The sequence below is a fragment of the Marmota flaviventris genome, chromosome 14 (assembly GCF_047511675.1).
Source record: "Marmota flaviventris isolate mMarFla1 chromosome 14, mMarFla1.hap1, whole genome shotgun sequence".
NCBI classification, from domain to species: domain Eukaryota; kingdom Metazoa; phylum Chordata; class Mammalia; order Rodentia; family Sciuridae; genus Marmota; species Marmota flaviventris.
In genome coordinates this window covers 52,046,194-52,066,148 of record NC_092511.1, presented here as the reverse complement: position 1 = coordinate 52,066,148, position 19,955 = coordinate 52,046,194, and the positions used below count along the sequence as shown (strand labels likewise).

Sequence of the window (19,955 nt, the reverse complement as noted above, 5' to 3'; positions counted from 1 at the left end):
TGGCTAAGTGGTTCCAAAAACATTTAGTCATAGTCCATGCAATGGTTGCTGCCCATATCCTGAATAATTTTATTGTGTAACCATCATTTGTTAAGTAAAACATTTTATAAAATACTTCTGTTTTGGCCAGGCACCTGGCACCTACCTATAATCCCAGCTGCTTGGGAGGCTGAGGCAGGAGGATTGCAAGTTCAAAGTCAGCTGTAGCAATTTAGCAAGTCCCTAAGGAACTTAGCAAGACTCTGTCAGTAAATAAAATATAAAAAATGGTTGGGGATGTGGCACCTTGGTTAAGTGCCCCTGGGTTCAATCCCTGGTACAACACACACACACACACTCACACACACACACACACACACACACACAAACACTTCTGTTTTATATTTTCCTTCATATTAACTAGTTACATTTATTATTTTATTTCCTAAAGCCTTTTAAAGATTATTTTAATGCTCAGGTTTATTATTAATTCCTTTATACCTATGAATCTCCTCTAAGAGTTCTTTGATAATTACCTATATTAATCATTAGGTTCTCAAACTTCACATTTCATTGATAACCTTCTTTATCACCTTTTTGGGGCATAAATTAGCTATATCATGTTGAACAATGGAATTGAAGGTTGGTTTCTAATTTTTGCATTTTCTTCCTTTTCTGAGTATATCATTATTATATACTTTATATCTTCAATTCTGTCATAGCCTTTTTTATGTCCCATTTTTTTACTTTGTTGATATCCAGCTCATTTTACTCATTCACTAGATGGGTTTTGTTTTGTTTTAGTACAGAACCCAGAGGTGCTTAACCAGCGAATCATATTCCCATCCCTTTTTAATTTTTTTTAAATTGAGACAGGGTTTTGCTAATTTGATTAGGGCCTCACTTAGTTGTTGAGGCTGGCCTGAAACTTGAAATCCTCCTTCCTCAGCCTCCAGAGCCGCTTAGGCTTATAGGAATGTGCCACCAAGTTGGGCTCTCTTGATGTTTTAAATGCTCACATTCCTGCTATGAAATGATGTCATTAAACCTATCCTCCCATTATCCCTCTTTTCAAATGTTCCCCCTGATTCTTGGACGTGGCCTATACTTTCTTGTGAGAGGATCTACATACCTCACACCATAAAGACCCACAGTCCCACAAGGCCTTAAATGTCTCCTCAATTTCCTCATTCCCTCCGGAAAGAAAGGACTCACTTAATGTTTCAGCAGCTTATCTGGCACTTCTCTGCTCTTTAGTCTTGAAGTCATCAGGGTCCAATCACAAGACTTTTTTTTTTTTTTTATCTAAAGAGAACAAATGCATTTCCTGTCCTATTCTTTTGGTATCTTATGCCTTCTCTCTCTAGACCCACTTTTCTTTTCCTTTCCTTGTACATTGTATGACACAACTAAATTCATTAAATTACAAGCCCTTGTGAAGACCAAAAGCAGATGGAATTCATTAAAGCTACTTTTACATCCCCCCACAGTATTCAACATTCCAGCACAAGTACATTATATGCATTATAATCTTTCAACAAGGTATTTGTTAAATAAGATTTAAGGACTATTTGGTTTCTCTTCTGTTCAGTTTGCTTTTTCTCACTTCTTGCCATTCCACTGGAATTTTTTGTGTCATTTTTGTCTACTTTGCCAGACTTCCTAATAGCATTTCTACAAAAGTGCATTACTGTGGTTGCCTTCACAGGCTGCCTTTTGGGTGGTTACAACTAGTCTTGGGACTAGAGGTAATGATTGCACAACATAGTCAACATCCTAAATGTTGCTGAACTGTACTATTTTAAATGGTTAATTTATGTTGTATGAAAAGTCTCCTGGCAACTTTATTGGGAAACATACTTCTAGGGTTCTTCCTCATTAGGGGCTTACTTGTCCCTGAAACAGCCCTGGCCATTCATTCATATCCCTTTCTATTTTAATGGGCAGGAATAGTAAACCAACCTCTGGAAATAGAAGGGAGAAAATTTTCTTCCCTGTGGGTTTTTGGAGTCAGACAGCCTCAGTTCAGATCCTGGTTCTGTCATGTCCTAGCAGCATGATCTGAAACAGTCACTTAGCAAATGAGTTTCCTCCTGTTAGAAATTAGGAATAATGATTTTTTTCCTACCTCCTAAGGGCCTTGTGAAGATTGAATGAGGTAGTTTACAATGTTCCTTTGGGACATTCATGCGTATGAGTGTCTGTGGGCACAGTTGCTTTTTTTTTCCACTTTCCCTCAGCCTCTGAAACTGCTCCACCTTATTTACCACAGACACAGAGCTACTTGTGTCCTCTGCCTGGGAGAAGAGCTCTTTCTTTCTCCCAATCCCACTTATGCACAAATAAAGTCAAGGAAAGACCGGGTGGAAAAATAAGCCTGGATCGTGTTTGATGAGTTTTAGTATTATAAGAAAACAACACAAGATTAGGTATCAGACATAGGAAGAAAAAGCAACCTTAATATGACACAAATTTATAATTCCTCTTTGTGATCTTTATTTTTCCACAGCAAACCTTTTTTGTTGTTGTTGTTTTTTCCATTGCACAAAGTAACATAGGAAACTTAACTATTGTGTAGATATTTGGTTAAAATTTCTGCATGCCTTTAATCTGGTGGGAAAGGAAGGTTTGAACTTTAATGACTTGAACTTTAATGAAAGTTATTTTGTGTGTTAGTAAGAAAATAGAAAATTGAGTTGTGCAATATTTCTGGTTTGCTTTTATCATGAAGGCAAAATCACCTGATATGTTATCAGGAGGAAGCAGAGTTCAGGGAAAGAGCTCTGAATTGGGGATCAGGAGATGTAGTCCGCCCTGCCACTGAGTGACCTTTGACAGGCCACTTTTCCTGGCTAGGTCTGTTTATTCACCCTCCCCCACAACACAACCTTTTTAAAATCAAAGAACTTTTCATAGAACTACTCCACTCCCCAAGAACTTAAAAAATGTTTGAATATTTTGTCTGACATATTATAAATGGTGTTAGGTACATTTTAATATATTTCATACAGATTTTAATGAAAAATATAATGTAATGAAAATATAATATAATAAAATCATTTATATATAACCAGAATTCTATGTAGATATTGCCTTTTGTGATAACACTAGGTTAAACAACATTGAATCACATTATCTCCAAGTCAATGTTTTATTTAGTTCATATTTTTTCAAAGAAAAATATCATTTTGTCAAATATGGTTGATTTTTACTTAGACCTTATACTGAAGAGAATATCATGAATTTGGATAACATGGGTGGATTCTTAGAAAGATATAATTAAGTCTTGCTCAAAAGTTGTATCAAGTATGTTAGCATATGTTCTTACAATGCATGGATTAAAGATTTGGGGTCAGAGAGGGAAGAAATATATAAATCTTGGTGCTGGTTCTAAGTAGAGATTGGATGAATCGTTATATGAAAAATAAGCTTACTGTAACTTCCAAAGTGCTTTCAGTTTGTATTCAAGAGACTGCATTTTGAAAATTTCTTTAACATCTGCTAACAGTCATCTCCTTGAAATTCAGACAGAATTCTGTCTATGAGTGGCATATAAGCAGAGGGCTGAGTAGAGAACAGCAGCATGCAAGTCAGAAGGCTCACATTCCAGTATTGGTACCCTCCTTGCTCGTGGAATAACTGAGCAAATCACTTACCCTTCAGTCTCCATTTCCTCATCTGTAAAATGAAGGTAATTATATTTATGTTTATCTCCTTCCAATGGTTGTTGTAAGACTTATATAAAATTAAGAATATGGCATTACTTTGAGTAATTATCATATGGATGATTATTGTTATTTCATAGCATTTGACAGGGTCCCAGACCAGGGCCAGGGGAGTGAGGAGCAGCTGGGGGCTCAAGATTTAAAGAGGCACTCATTTCTCAGAAAGATGCAAGAGCAGGGTGAGCCCTGAGAGTGAATACCTCCTTAAATATGAGCCTCAGCTCCTCACTTTCTCCCCCAAATCCAGGCCCTGGTGTCTGCTATGCCAGTTCTTGTGACTAGGAGTCACACAAGACTTCTCTTTGTTCATATACACTCAGGGTAGGTCAGGAGCAATTTTCCTACTAGACTCCAAATGCTATAAAGTTGCTGGAAGAATGAAACAGCCTCTGACTTTTTTTCTTCTTCCCTATTTTGTTATTATGCTGCTTATATCTCTGTGCATAGTTAGATGTTATAAGGTACATTCATTGTATCTGCAGATGCTCTTCTGAAGGTCCTGCATTTTTTAAAATAGTACATGCATTTTTTTTAACAGTACATGTCTGTATTATTATTTTCTGGAATTTGCAGTACTGAGGAGGAGGGTCTTTTAACTTCAGCTTCTTTAAATTGCTTGATTTTATTTGAAAGCAAGTGATTTTCGTGAGTAAAAAGATGTCACAAAGGCTGGGGTTGTGGCTCAGTGGCAGAGCATTTGCCTAGCACTTGCCTAGCACTGGGTTCGATTCTCAGCACCACATATAAATAAATGAATAAAGTAAAGGTCATCAACATCTAAAAAAAAAAAAAAAGATGTTACAAGGTTATTTAAAAAATTCTAGAGGATGGAGCTGGGGTTGTAGCTCAGTGGTAGAGCACTTGCCTAGCATGTGTGAGGCACTGGGTTCAATTCTCAGCACCACATATAAATAAATAAATAAATGTCCATCAATAACTAATAAAATAAAAAAAAAATTCTAGAGGAGAATGGGTATAAAAGCTGTTCTTCCAGGCTGATAGCCCAAGTCCTAGAAATAAAAACAAGCTGCCCTATTTCCAAACCAGGCCCATGGCACAGTATGCCAATCACTGAAATAAGTTTTGCCAAAAAGAGTTTCTTTACTAGGTGGCCAAGCATGGAGCCAGGAGAGCAAGACTCAAGTCTGCCTCCCCAGATAGAGTTTAAGGATGCTTATGGGATAAAGAAGCAGGGTGGTCTAAGGTGTGGGTAAAGGCAAGTGGTGGTGAGGAAAAGTGAAGTAATCTTTATCCCATAAAAACAAGCTGCTCTGTGTATGCATAATAAATCTTCATAGCTCTTCATATGTTGTGTGTTCAGAAAATGGTGGCTTTAACATGATTTGAGGGTGGAGTTCTTTGGTTTCTTGACATCAGTGAAATTACCCATCAGACACCTGTACAGTCACAAATAGTCAAAATTGGCTTTAGTCCCTGAAAAGTAACCTAGGCAACTGTTATCATCATAACCCCAGGCTACAGTGGGAGACTAATAATATATTGCTCAACTGCATGACCTATAAAATTAGTGGTTTTTAAAGTCAAATGAGAGCAAATAACTAAAAGCAAAGGAAGCTAGAGGGTTTATTCAGGTCTTCCCTTGGTTTCAGCCACTCTGCACAGATTTTTCAAGAGCTGTTTCTATGCTCACTGTGTCTGGCTGAGGTGAGCTCTTCATTGCAGTGACAAATTTCTCATTGAGTTTCTTAAACAAGAAAGGCTAGTGTTACTAGCTACAGTTTTCTAAAATTGCTTGCTGGTTGACTTTTAAAATTTGTTGCCTTCCTTTGCAATAGGATTTCCTTATGCTACTATCAAAAGGCTTGACTCTTAAATTTGGCCCCATAATTGTCTAGTCTTCTACATCTTTGCAGATACACAGATTTCATATCCTAAGTTTTTATAGTTATCTCTCATGCTCCCATAAGCATCGGCATTATTTTATTTCATTTATTATTTTGAAGCTAAATTTGTCATAGAGAAATTGTGATTTTTTTTTTTTAAAGGATGAAAACAGGGCTGGGGATGTGGCTCAAGTGGTAACGCTCTCGCCTGGCATGCGTGGGGCGCTGGGTTCGATCCTCAGCACCACATACAAATAAAAAATAAAGATGTTGTGTCCACCAAAAACTGAAAACTAAATATTAAAAAATTCTCTCTCTCTCTTTAAAAAAAATTTAAATAAATAAAAGGATGAAAACAGTCTGGTTAAATGACAATAAAATCTGAAGAGGTAGGAGAACTGGCAAGTAGAGATATTCCTTAGGAAATGTGACCTACAGTGGAATCTATTGATGAGATTCTTTCAAAGAGTGCATATTTTTACCTTTTAAAAGTTAGAGAAGAGAGGGGCTGGCGATATAACTCAGTTGGTAGAGTGCCCTCACATGCACAAGGCCCTGGGTTCAATCCCAGCACCACCAAACAAACAAACAAACAAACAAACAAAAAAGGTTAGAGAAGAGAAAGGAGAAAAAGGACTTATTGCCATTTTCTTAAGTCTGTTAATTTAATGGAAAGACCATAGATGAAATGAGGCATATTTAGTCTCCCCACCTCCATCATGACAGGTAGATTAATCTATGGCAAGAATTGCAGTATAACAATGAACAACTATAACAGACTAACAAATAATTTTTCCTCTGTTAGTCAGCATCCTGTATTTTGGGTTTTATAACTTATGTCCCGTTGAATTTCTCAAGTAGGGCAGGACAAAACAAGCTATGGTTGTTAGTTAAAGATGAAAGAATTTCAAATTGAAACACAGGTAGCAAGTCAGTTGAAATGACGCAGATTTGCCAGAGATTTAAAATGTACACTTTTCTGAATGTTGAGATGATGGGGGGATTTCCCCTTCTTCTTCTTCTTCTTTTTCTTTTTTTTAATATTTTGAAACTTGTTTTCCTTGTGAGCATATTTATTTTTGTAATCAAACAAAAAGAGTGTGGAAAAATAAGAATGCTTTCATAAAAGGATTTATAATCCATGTTGCTTCAGCTTTGCTGGAAGCTTGCTGAGATCTCCTGGTGAGTAAAACTGCAATGGGTGGGGCCAGAGGTGGGGCTCACTAATGGTTCCAGATGAAGCTGGTAGGTATGTCAAACTTGGGTTCAGTCCAAATTGGCTTTAATATGCATTCACTCAGCCATAATTCAACAACCATCTACAGGATGCCAACTATGTGCAAAGCATCATGTGAGGAGCTACAAACCAATGATGAACTCCAACACGGAACTTCTTTTCTAGAATCCCCTAATTAACATCATGATGAGGGTTATAAAGAAATTATAAGATTCTTAGATGGTTTAGAACCTGACCACATCAAGGAAGCGGAGAGATCATGGAAAGCAGCTGTGACAAAATGACATATAGTCTGAAATGTGAAGGGTGAGAAGGAATTAGCTCAACATGAAAGGTAGAGGAAAGAAGAGTGTTATGAACAGAGGAAATGGCGGTGGGAAGTCCCAGAAGTAGGAAAAAGCCTGTCAATATCAAGAAACTAAAAGGCTACTGTGGCCAGAGCCAGGAGTTACTTGTTATGGGATGTTTTGTTTTGTTTTGTTAAGATTTACATTTTTTAAAAAGATTACTTCAACTGATCTATGATATATCAATTAGAAGCAGCAAGAGGGGACACAAGGAGTCAGGAAGGAGGCTGTTGCTGTTGTGGTCCAGGTGGGAGAGAATGGAGTCCAGATCGTCTGTGTGATAGTTGTGGTGAAACCAGAGTTTAATATGAAACTCGATTGTCTGCTTCTGTTGGTGGCTGGGGGCCTATGCAAGCTGCAGGCCTCTGCAGCTGAGAAAGTCTCTTTTAGGGTTAGCAGCTAAACACAGCAGGGGATGCCTACTAGAGTCAGCTCTGAAGGTCAAAGCCAGCAAAGCTGGATTCTTCTCCACTACTACCAAATGGCCTGTTACTGCCCTCAGTATTGCAGGCCTAAACGGGGGGGGCTATTTACAGTGTTTCAACAGACTCCAGCAGCTCCTCACCAACTTCTTTCCAGGTTATTGTCTTGTAAATCTGAGGAATGAAATTCACAGGACCATGGAAGGCAAGAGTAAAAGGAGTAGTGAAGAACAGAAAGTGTGAAGAATATCAGGGGGCCTGATAGCAGGTCACTGCCGAAGTGTGCTAGTCTAGGGGTTAATATAGCACCCAGGTCAACACTGTTGGTCCAAATTTGCACTTATCAGGGTTTGAAAAAGTACTAACGCTATTGGCTAATCCTTGAATCTTAACTTCCTTTCAGGTCTGCCTTACTTTCATTTTCTCCTTTGTGAGGAAGCAGGAAGTTGAGGTCCTTGGATTGTGGATGCTTGGGGGTTCAGAGCTGCACCATGTCTACCATGGGGTGACAGGTGGGCATGCCCTGGCTTGCCTCTTCCCTGGTTCACTGTGCCATAGGCCCACACTGGCATGGTGGCTCTGCCAGCTGCCCATACTCCAACCAGCCCAAGCCAGCACTTTGCAGCTCCTGGACAAGTACTTGCCTTCAGTGGCATCAGGCTTGGAGCATAAAAGACAAGTTCCAGAGACAACTTAGTAGATAGAATTGATAAGAATTGCTGCCTAGTTTGTTGTAGAAAATAAGAAGTTATCAAGAATGACTTTTAAGGGCTGGGGTTGTAGCTCAGTGGTAGAGTGCTTGCCTAGCAAGTGTGAGGCTCTGGGTTTGATCCTAAGCACTACATAAAAATAAATAAATAAAAGGTATTGTACCATCTACAACTAAAACAAAAATATTTTTAAAAATTTAAAAAGAGAATGAGACCGGGGATGTGACTCAGTGGTGAAGAATGCTTAAGGCCCTGAATTTGATCTCTAGCACAAGAAAGAGGAAGGAAGGAAGGGAGGGAGGGTAGGAGGAAGGAAGGAAAAGAGGAAGGAGAGGGATTCCCTTTATCTGGCTTATATAAATTGCTAGAATAGCTCCCTTCAATGTAGCCTTCTGAAATGGACAGATCAGGAACACTAATTGTCATTTCATAGATTTGTAATTGAATAAATCAAGCAATTGAGTGGCAGCTTTATTTAGGTAGTCAGGCCAATTCTCCTTGACTTCTGTATCTGAATCAGTGTTTGAATTGTAAAAACAGTGATCTTCAAAGTAGATTCTGCCGTGTATAGGGAAGCCTGTTAAAGAACTATTGTGTGCCTCAGGATTTTCTGTTCAAATGTTCCTATTAGCACTTGAAATGTCAGGTGAGATATTATTTTGGTATTGACATTTCAGACTCCAAGTTAATGACAGGTATGGCAGATAACTGTTAACTGTCTCTGACTAGGGAATATTCACCTTAAAAATGTACAGAGTAATTTAGCTGGGCACAGTGGTCCACGCCTATATTCCTAGCTACTGGGGAAGTTGAATGAGGAGGATCATGAGTTTGAGGCCAGCCTGAGCAACAGAGCCAAACTTCCACCCCTTATCTCAGAAAAAGGAGAAAAAAAAAAATTAGATGCTCCATTCTCAACATCCATTTCAATGGGTTGTGTTAATGTTTAGTTTCTTGTTCTGAAGATTTTATTTGCCCTCTATATTGATTCTGTTTAACCACTCTATAAATGACTGTCATCCCTAGCATGAATTCTCAAAGAACAGTACAGCATTTATATTCAGAGGTTTCAGGAATGTTATTTATGTCTGAGAGCTCAACTTTTATTTTTTCAGAATTCACCTCAGTGGAGGGGTCATTGGGAAGAGAAACAGTGGAGTCAATAATGTTTTTTATGTAGGAAAAAAATCAATAAAGTAGGTAAGTGGAAATTTGGCACAGCACCAGGTGAGCAATGTCAGCTATTTTCATCTTGGTTAAAATCCTACATGCTACCAAATAGCTAGGGAATCTTAAAAAAAAAAAAAAAAAAAAATGGAGGATAGCTTATCTCAATTCTATTAAGCATTTTTAAGTCCAGAGTTTTGTGTTTGTTGTTTTTCTGTTTCTTAGTAAGAGTATAAATGATTCAGAATACAGGAAGGAAAAAAAAGGTAAATTATCCTTCCACCCCAGAGGCAACCACTATTAATGGTTTCCTGGGTATCCAGATATTTTCCATGCATATATAACTAAAAATAAATGATTTTTATGCAAATATTAGTACAATATAGATAAAATTCCACCATATGTTATTATTTTCACTTCAAAAACATCTTGGAGATTAGTTTGTATTAGTACAGATAAAAATCTATCTTTTAAGGCTGATTTCTAATTAAATTACATTGTGTTTTATGTAAATCAGTTCTTCACCATTTGATCCTCTTGTGACGTAGTTCATGACAGACTTTTAAAAATATTCCATTGCAAATATGCTCAGAAAAAATGTATACACTTATCTGTTGGGGGCAGTTTCTCTGTCTCTCTGTGTGTCCCCCTACTTTCTCCACACATTTATCTCATGTCTTTTATATCAAGTTTGTTAATTATACAGAGCAAATATTCTGTATTGGACTAATGTTTGGTCACTTAATCATCAGTTTCTAATAATATTATATTAACTTTACTTTCTATAATTTTTGTGCTTATTATTCTCCATTGGCCTTATTATATCCACACTTGGTCCTTCTCTGCCTTACTTTCTTGCCTTCTGGTTTTCAGTCACATTTTCTTGGTGAGTCTGGTGCCAGCATACCAGAGCACATGCAGGAAAAGAGGCCAGAGAATATCCTCTCTCCCTTCTATCCACCTTCCCCTTTCCCAGGGTTCTGCCTGCCATCTTGTATGGCTATAACTCATTCTGAATGGCCTCTCCTTCATAGCTGCAGTATTCATCCAATATTGTTCCCTCCCTTGTTCTGTTATGCCTGGGAAGTAATGGCTTGTCATTTTTGCTAGTTCTTTGGTGTCTTACCAGCTCTTCTTGTTACATCAGTCCTGTACACACCTCTGTACATAGCCCATTCATTAACTTCTCCTCAGCCACCCACCCCAGCATGACATATGTTTCCTGAATGAATTTTTCATTGATTTTTATAATTCAGTTTTTATTTTATAAATTTCAAGGCTATAGTGTCAAGTACACCGTAAGCTTACGATTGACACACTCCCTACATTAATTATTCCTTTTGTATATTACTGATTTTTAAGAAAATATCATTTTGTCTAATAGTACCTGAAAAAACTGTCTTCTTTTTGTTTGTATTCACTTTGCACTGTTTTTTCCTTCCATCTCTTGTTTTTCAACCTTTCTGTGTAATTTTGTTTTGAAGTGTATATCTTTAGAAGTTTATAATTTGATTTTTAAATCCAATCTGATAAAACATCAGGTGAATTTAATTTATAGAGATTAATGGTATCTTTGAATGTGTTTCTGCCATCTTATTTTGAGTTCCATTTACCCACTCTTCTAGTTTGGACACAGATTATATTTCTATTCTTCAATTTATAATGTGCTCAACTATGATTTTCCCTAAAAGATGAAGTTGATTAATACCTCTGTATTCCTCCCTAACAAGAATTGAATTGTAGCACATCTTAACTTCCCCATTGAACATCTATCCCCATCTTCCTCATCATCATAGAAAATTTAAATTCACTTTTTTGGGGGAGCACATACTCTATTACTTTACATGCTCACACAGAAGACTTAACATCAGATTGTGGGGTTTTCACACATGGAGAAATTCTCCAATTCTCTAGATACTAGTTGGATGTCCTATAAATTAATTCAAATCTGAGACCATTCACCTTGTGTCAGATCCTACAAGCTGATTTTACAACAATACTCCTACTTCAGATGCCAATCACAAGTCTGGGCTTTCAATACTTCTGACCAATCAACTATAAATCTACACTCCCATACCCCTCTCTTTGGGCTCAATAATTATCTAAAATGGCTCACAGAACTTGGAGAAATGCTTCACTTTTACTTATTGGTTTATTATAAAGGATATTATAAAAGATAACAAACAGCCAAATGAAGAACAAGACACTAGGGAAGGCAGCTCAGGAATTCCAGCTCTCTTGAGGCCCTCCAGTCTCCAGTTACATCCACATATCCAGGAGCTTGTCAAATCTCATTGTTCAAGAGTTTTTATAGAGCTTAATCTGCAGGCCACCCATCTCCCTCACCTCAGTTCCTAGAGGTCAGCTGGCATGCACTGAAAGTTCCAACTTTCTAATCCTCTAATTTTTCTAGTGACTAGTCCCATCCTAAGGCTGTCTAGGGATCCTAAATCTCCTGGTTAGCATCAACTCAGATGTTATTGAAAGGGGCTTTTTATGAATAACAAAAGACATTTTTATCATTCAGTTAAGAGTTTTAGGAGCTCTGTAACAGAGTTTTAGGAGCTGTGACAGGAATCTGGCATGGAACAAAGATTGTATAAATTTCTTATGTGCCAGCATAAAAATAGATTTCTTCTTTATTGTCAGTAGTTAAAATGTGTTCACCAACAAGTTTTATCAGTTCTGTGATGGCAGCTCAGTATCCTGGTCCTGCAGGATGTAAGGTTATCTAATCTAGTCCCTGAACAAGCTGGTGATTGGTCAAGTCCTTGCTTCAAGGCCTTATCTGTTTCCTATTGCCTTCTTTGGTAGGCAGCTTCATACAAACTGACTGCACACAGCAACCGGTAAGTCAATTTCATGAGTGGTGAGACTTATTGCCGCCATGATCTCCTTTTCTGGCCGCTGCCCTGAATACTGAACAACTCTGTCCACTCTGTCCCATTTTGTCTCTGGAACGTTAAAGTGTTTACCATATTCGGAAGCATATAGAAAGCAATCTCTTTTTACATGTTGTTTGTTATTTCCATGAGTTATTGAAGAGTGACTTAAAGTATAAATTCAAACTATAAGACAGAATAATATTCAAGTATCAAAATAAAATTTCCAGTGTTAAAAAAGAAAGGTGATGGGGGGAAGGAAAGCTTCACAAGAGCTGGAATGACTGGGATAACTGTTGTGTTGCTCTCTATTGGGGGAAAAGAAAGCAGGAAAATAATCAAGAATGTGTTTTGATTTATTTTTTGTGGTGCTAGGGCTTGAACCCAGGGCCTTGTGCATGCAAGGCAAACACTCTACCAATTGAGTAGAGTATATTCCCAGCCCCAATCATATATGTGTTAATGCCTATGCTGGTACACACACTTCATCTACAAAAGAATATTTTTAAGGGTTATGTTTTATAACTGGTCTTCTTTGGGGAGTTCAAGAGAATACTTAAATATATACCTTTAAAAAACATGATTCATTTACTTTTAACTTTCTCTAATATATTTGTTCAATTAATTGCTAGATTCTTCTTATCTGCTGGGAATGTCACAGGTAGGAGCTTCCCCTACACTTATTTGTTTAGAGAACCAAAGAACCAGATGATTATTTTGGCTATGACCAATTGATTCAGACTGATAATTTTCTCTTCTCATCCCAAGTATTTAGCATGCTGTCCTAATGAGATTTGAGCCCAATGAATCATGTTTGGGTCAAATTATATAACAGGCTTTTGGGAAAAGTTTTCAGATCTTTCTAATTCTTGGGGTGGTGGTAATATCCCCACCCCAGGCCCCCTCCCTGTATCTCCATTTCTTCCCTAATCTGTATCTTCCCAATTAGTGGCTCTGGAAGTGAGTTTTTCTACATTTTGAGTGCAGTGGACAGAGATCTGAGTGAATTGGTCTGATATGAGAAGTTGCAGTTCACCTATGGGGAAGGAGTTGATAATTGTTCATGTTGAATCTGGATCTTAACCAGTTGGATGTTATCACACTTTTCTCTGAATTCATAATTTAATCTCTGTCCTCTAGTGATACTTTTTTAAAAAACTTTTTTAGTCAAATCATTTATGAAGGAGCAATCCATAGACTGTGAGAAAGCAATTCCAATACACATACTTGTTTACAAAATATACAAAGACTGGAAAACTCAACAATCAGAAATAATGCAATTAGAAATTAACAAAACATACAAACAGGTATTTCATTGAAAAGGATAATCAAATGGCAAATCAGCATATGAAAAAAGCATTATTTGTTGTTAGAGAATTTCACATTAAAAGCATAATGGGATACCTAACAGATTGCCTATGATGTATGTGTGTGTGTGTGTGTGTGTGTGTGTGTGTGTGTATATATATATATATATATATATATATATATATATATATATATATACAAAAAAAGTGTTAACAAACAATAAAATAAATCTGGTACTGTTTATCATATGATAAGTGAGAGAATGAACAATTGTAACAAAAGCATTCCAATAATCTTCTCTCTGAGCCTGACAGCAGGACAATTCAAACTATTTTCCAAAATATTACGTTATGAAATCTATCATTTACCAAATTTTCCACTGACCTTCATGTCAGATGTTCTTTTTTCCCAAAAATATCAATAATTAATTTAAATATAAATGAACTAGATATTGTAATTAAAAGGTATAGATGTTAAACATATGTAAAAAATCAAAAAATATGTTCTATATATATGTCACACACATTAAATATCAATACATCAATAAGCAAAAAAGCAAAAGAAGGAGAAAATAATCATGAGAAATCTGAATTAGAGGTATTAATATAAAATAAATTTCAAGAAAAAATATTTTCAGAGATAAATGGGAACATGGGAACATTTCTTAACTATAACAGGGTAACTTCTTCAAGAAAGTATAACAATCTTAAATGTGTATGTACCTAATAACAAAATTTAAAAATACATGAAGTAAAAATTAGTAAAACTAGAAAGACAAAGCTACAATCATATTTGGAGACTTTAAGCCCCCTCGAGTAGTAATATTATAGAAGGCTTAACTGTCACCTTGACCTACTTATTATTTATAGAAAACTATACACAAAAATGACAAATTAATAAAGATAGATTATATTCTGTCATAAAATAAGTTTTGATAAATTTTAAAAATGTGAAATTGTGCATACTGTGTTTCCTGCATGATGTATTACATTAGAAATCAATCACCTTAAGAGATATTGAACCCCACCCTCATGTCTCAACTACTTCAAAATTAAACAGCACACTTATAAATATCTCCCAGATCAAAGAAGAAAGCACAGGAAAAGTAAATAAAAAGTGCTTTGAACTAAGTGACAATAAAAGCTTAAAATATCAGAATCTCTGAGACAAAATGGTACTCAGATGAACACTTATAACTAAAGTATTTGTATAAGAAATAAGCTACATTAACAATTAAATTATTTTCAAATTAGGTAGTAGGAAGGAAAAATAAGAGTAGGAGCAGAAATATGTGAAATTTAAAAAATAATACAGCTAAAAGTTGTTAAAAATCTAACAAGTCTAATCAAGAAAAAAGCAAATAATAATAATAATAATATCAGTGGAAAGGAAGCTATCAAGGAAAGGAAGCTATGCAGGGCTGGGGTTATAGCTCAGTAGTAGAGTGCTTGCCTAGCATATGTGAGGCACTGGGTTCAATCCTCAGCACCACATGTTGACAAAGTAAAGATCCATTGACAACTAAACAAACAAACACAAAAAAAACCCCGCCAACTCTACAGATGCTAAAAATGTACTAAGGTAATATTACAATTGTATAATTACAATTATATAGCTTATATAACTTAGTCTATTTTAGTGGATAGAAACCCCTTTTTGTTTATGTGATCCATATGAGTGATATGTTTTTTCCCATCCTTTCACCTTCAGTCTGTGGATGTCTTTGCCTATGAAGTGAGTCTCTTGGAGACAGCATATTGTTGGGTCTGCCAGTTTATGTCTTTTGACTGGTGAGTTTAGGCCATTAATGTTCAATTTTAATTATTGAGATATGATTTGTGTTCCTGGTCATTTTGGTTGATTTCTAGTTTTTAATTTGAATTAGTTTCCCCTTTAATTGACTATTCCTTTAGTGTAGTTTCTCCTTTTACTGGTTTTCACTGTTTAATTTTTTTTTCATTTCATCTTCATGGAATGTTTTGTTGAGAATATTCTGAAGTGCAGGCTTTCTGATTGTGAATTCTTTTAATTTTTGTTTCTTATGGAAGCTTTTTAGTTCATCTTCAAATCTTAAGCTTATTTTTGCTGGATATAAGATTCTTGGTTGGCATCCAATGTTATTCCAGGATCTCCTAGCTTTGAGGGTCTGGGTTGAGAAATCAGCTGAGATCTGAATTGGTTTCTCCCTATATGTAATCAGATTTTTTTTCAAAGCCTTTAAAATTTTATCCTTATTTTGTATGCTAGGCATTTTCATTATAATGTGCTCTGATGTGGGTCATTTGTAATTTTGCACATTTGGGGTCCTGTAAGCCTCTTGGATTTGATTTTCCATTTCATTTTTTAGATTTGGGAAGTTTTCTGATATTATTTCATTGAAAAGGTGTGCATTCCTTTGGTTTGTAGCTCCGTGCCTTCATCTATCCTGATAAATCTTAAATTTGGTCTTTTCTTATTATCCTATAATTCTTGGAATTTCTGTGTATGGTTTCTTAACATCTTCTCTCCATGGTCAACTCTGTTTTCAAGATTATATATTTTGTCTTCATTGCCTGAAGTTCTGTCTTCCAAGTGGTCTAGTTGTTGGTGATGCTTTCTATTGAATTTTTAATTTGATTTATTGTTTCCTTCATTTCAAGTATTTCTGGTTTTTTTTCAAAATCTCTATCTCTTTATTGAAGTGATCTACATGTATTTGCTCTGTTACATCATCCTTTTATTCACAGCTCATTTTAACTATGTACATTCTAAACTCCTCTGAAATTTCTTCTACTGTGGTATCCATGGATTCTGTTATTGGAGTATCTTGATTTGTTGGGGTGATTTGTTCCCTTGTTTTTTCATGTTGTTTGTGTGTCTACCTGTCTACAGTATGGATTTGAGGCAGTAGTATTTCTACCCCATGGACTTATATTGTCTCTGAAGGTTTCCAGTAACTCACTGTTTAAGGAGAGACAAATAGTAACAACAACCATGCAAACGATTTATAGCATTAAACAAAATAGTTCCTACTATGATGTCTACAATAAACAGTTATGCCTATAATAAAAACAGCAAGTCTGCAGAAGGGTTTACATTTTCAAATGGTAGACAGGGATAGAACAGAAGTGATATAGGGTGTGATGATTATGAGGGAGGAGGAGAGAAGACAGAAGTGAAAGATTAAAGGAAGAGTGTAGCGCGCTCGCCAGGCATGCATGCGGCCCGGGTTCGATCCTCAGCACCACATACAAACAAAGATGTTGTGTCCGCCGAAAACTAAAAAATAAATATTAAAAATTCTCTCTCTCTCTCTCTCTCTCTCTCTCTCTCTCTCTCTCACTCTCTCTTAAAAAAAAGGAAAATAGGTTGGAGAAAAATATATATAAAGCAAAAATTTAAATAAAAAATTAAAATAAAAGTAAAGGAATATATACTAATCAAACATCCTAGTTCATAAAAAACTAATCCATGTAAAATAACTGACTTCAAAAATGCTAGAGATGAGAAGAAAAAAAGGAAATTGTATAAATATCCATATACCATTAAGGTCACAATTAAACAGTGAAAAAGAATATTAAAAAAAAATCTTGATGAAAAGCTAAAGAATTCTTTCTATTGGAGTTCAAAATATTCTCAGCTTCCCTACTTATCAGTTTTAGTGGGGTCTTCTGGAGGTTGATGCTCCATCCTCTGGGTTGCTGGACTAAGAGACATAATCCCATAGGCAGAGTTCCTGGAGGCAGGATTTAGGTTTAGGTGGGTTCCAGGCTCTTCACTGAATGCTAATTGGTCTGGAGATTTTAAATCAGCACAACTTCAGGGTGCAGTACTGGCTGGTCCGTGCTGGAGGACTTTACTCCAGGGCTTCCCTGGGTTTCAGTCATGTGGAGCCAATTCTTAGTCCCCTATGTCACCTGCAGATCCCTTGTTTCCAGGTCTTGGGTTCAGTCTCCAAACAATTTCTCCTGCCCAGTCACTTCTGAGTTCTAGGCCATATGTGTCTCTCCCAGCTGGTCCTGAAAGCAGTCAAATTGGAGGGGGAGGGGTAGAGCCGGGTAGGTTTCCATGACCAGTTGTCCCCTGTGTAAACCTCTCTCCACATTTGATTTTCTTCTGGTTACTTAAGCACACTCTATGTCATGTAGCATGTGTTTACTGGGCCTGTATTTCAGGCCAAACTCGGGTTTGCCAGGATCAGCTTCCTCGGTTGCCAGTCCCCATGCTGCACTGACAAAATGGTTCCTTTTTTTGTCCTCCAGATGCCACCTGGAGAGACAGGGGCTTCTTTTCCCCCACACAGATATCCTGCAGCATGTCCTTCAGGTTCACAGGGCAATGTCCTTGATATCTAAATGCTCTGTACCCAGAGGCCTCAGGCCTCCCCAAAATGTGGGTTCCTTTAAGTCCCTTATCCCTCTACTGTGCTCACAGAGGGACCTCTCTGGTTGGAGCTTCCAGCCAGACTGTGGCAGCAGCTGTGCTACTGGGGATTTTTTCCTTATTTTATTATATCCAACCTCCTGTGTCCCTGATCTGCTTTGAATGTTCAGTTTTAGGTTCCAGTGAAGTACACCCCCCCACACCCCACCCCCACTTTTTGTTCCCCCACCCTGTGGAGAGGCTGCCTGTTTACTTTCTAGGTTTCTTGGCGCAGAGCAGCCAGGAATGTGATCTCCTCTATTCCTCTATCTTGGATTCTTTCCTCTAGTGATACTTTTAAAGTGAGTACTCTGAATTATAATTTATGGCTCCTCTTGTCTATAAATTCCTTGAGGCAATCAAGGAATCATGCCAGATAGATTTTTGTATCCCTCCTTTCTCTTAATCCTGTTATTTTTCTATTCATGTCACGATTTGTTTTTCTCTCATTGTTATAATGATATTATTATGCATAGCACAGAGAGAATAACTAACTTACTTATCTAGGGACACTAGTAAGGAACAGAGCCATGGTTTGAACCCAGGCAGTTTGATCCTAAATTTTAGGATCACTAGAGATTATTCTTGGTATGGTATCAGACACACGGGCAGCTCAATTAACACTTATCTTCTTGCTGTTAGTTTCCCGCTCCTTTTTTTTTTTTTTTTTTGGTAAGGTGAACTCCAATACCAGAACAACTGTTAAATTAAAATAAACTTTGTTCCTGTTCTGCTTTCTGGTAGCAATCTGGATGTCTTTCAGTAAATGTGGGCAAGCCCAATCTCCTATATAAAAATAATCATAAGTACAGTTTAAAAAGCCAATGAGCTAAAATTAGAATGACCATATAAAGGAATCTCTATCAGAAAGCAAGAAGAATCACTGTTTTAATTCTGTTACTATCAGTTGGTCATGAGCAAAAGGGGAGGTGACATTATTTTCCTGGGAAAGCCTTTATTGGTTATTTTTAATCATGTGAAAATAACCAACCATTCCTGATTCCACCTCTAACATCATTTCTTTCAACAGAAAGAGCTATCAGTACTGATGAAAACAAGAAAAGATATCAATAGTCTAAAATGATAGCTTGGCATGGTAGCACACACCTGTAATCCCAGTGACCAGGAGGCTGAGGCAGGAGGATGGCAACTTTGAGGCCAATCTTGGCAATTTAGTGATGCCATAAGTGACTTGTGGAGACCCTAGCTCAAAATAAAAAATAAAAAGGTCTGGGAATGCAGTATAATGGTAAAGATCCCCTGGATTCAATCTTCAGTACCAATAAAGTAAAATAAAATAATTTGAAATGATAAAATAAGTTACCCAGATACAGCATCTTTTGACTTTGAAATGCAATCAAAGACTCTGCCTATATGTTGCCAGCAGTCTTGGCCTGCATGATGATAGTTTAGGGCTTCATTAGGTTACAGAAAAGGCCATAGATATCCATTCAATAACTGATGATTTTAAATGTGTTCACGACATAGAAACAAATATGAGTAATTCTATTAACATGAATACTTTCAAAGCATGATTCTTAAGTAAAGCATGTTTGGTTATATACTGGGTATTTTAATTTTCTTTAAATGAGGTTTGAGTGAGTTTGAAATCATTCAACAAATATTGAGTACTTAATGTGACAGGCATTGTTCATGCATCAGTGAACCAGACAAAGATCCCAACTTGTGGAGAACTTTTATCTAAATTTAACTATGAATTGGTGTTAGTGTTGATAAATTTATCTATTGAAGACTGGGAGCTTGATATACAGGAGTAACTTGTAAATCTTTATCACTGTTCCAAATTACCAGACACTTTCTGTTCTCAAGTTCAATCAAATTGTATGTGCAACTGTAAAAAAAATCCATGCGATAGTCCCAGTGTATAGAATAGTCCTTCTTGAGACAATTTGGACTTAGTCTTAAGAGAGCT

At 36.6% G+C, this 19,955-nt stretch overlaps 1 protein-coding gene across 14 annotated transcripts in view; it reads left to right on the top strand.

Annotated features, from left to right (window-relative positions):
* The window catches only part of Wdpcp (WD repeat containing planar cell polarity effector), a 521,998-nt gene that overhangs the window by 65,265 nt on the left and 436,778 nt on the right, over positions 1 to 19,955 (top strand). For 4 of the 14 annotated variants that reach the window (XM_071601626.1, XM_071601625.1, XM_071601627.1 and 1 more), the window contains one exon: positions 3,507 to 3,670. The exons of 7 other annotated variants lie outside the window; for them this stretch is intronic. In XM_071601626.1, coding sequence (XP_071457727.1) covers positions 3,665 to 3,670 — 6 coding nt within the window. In that variant the 5' untranslated portion in view covers positions 3,507 to 3,664. Of the gene's footprint in view, positions 1 to 3,506; positions 3,671 to 8,003; positions 8,067 to 9,379; positions 9,465 to 19,955 lie in introns of those variants that run through there. 3 more of the 14 variants (XM_071601629.1, XM_071601632.1, XM_071601630.1) reach the window with 3 other exon arrangements.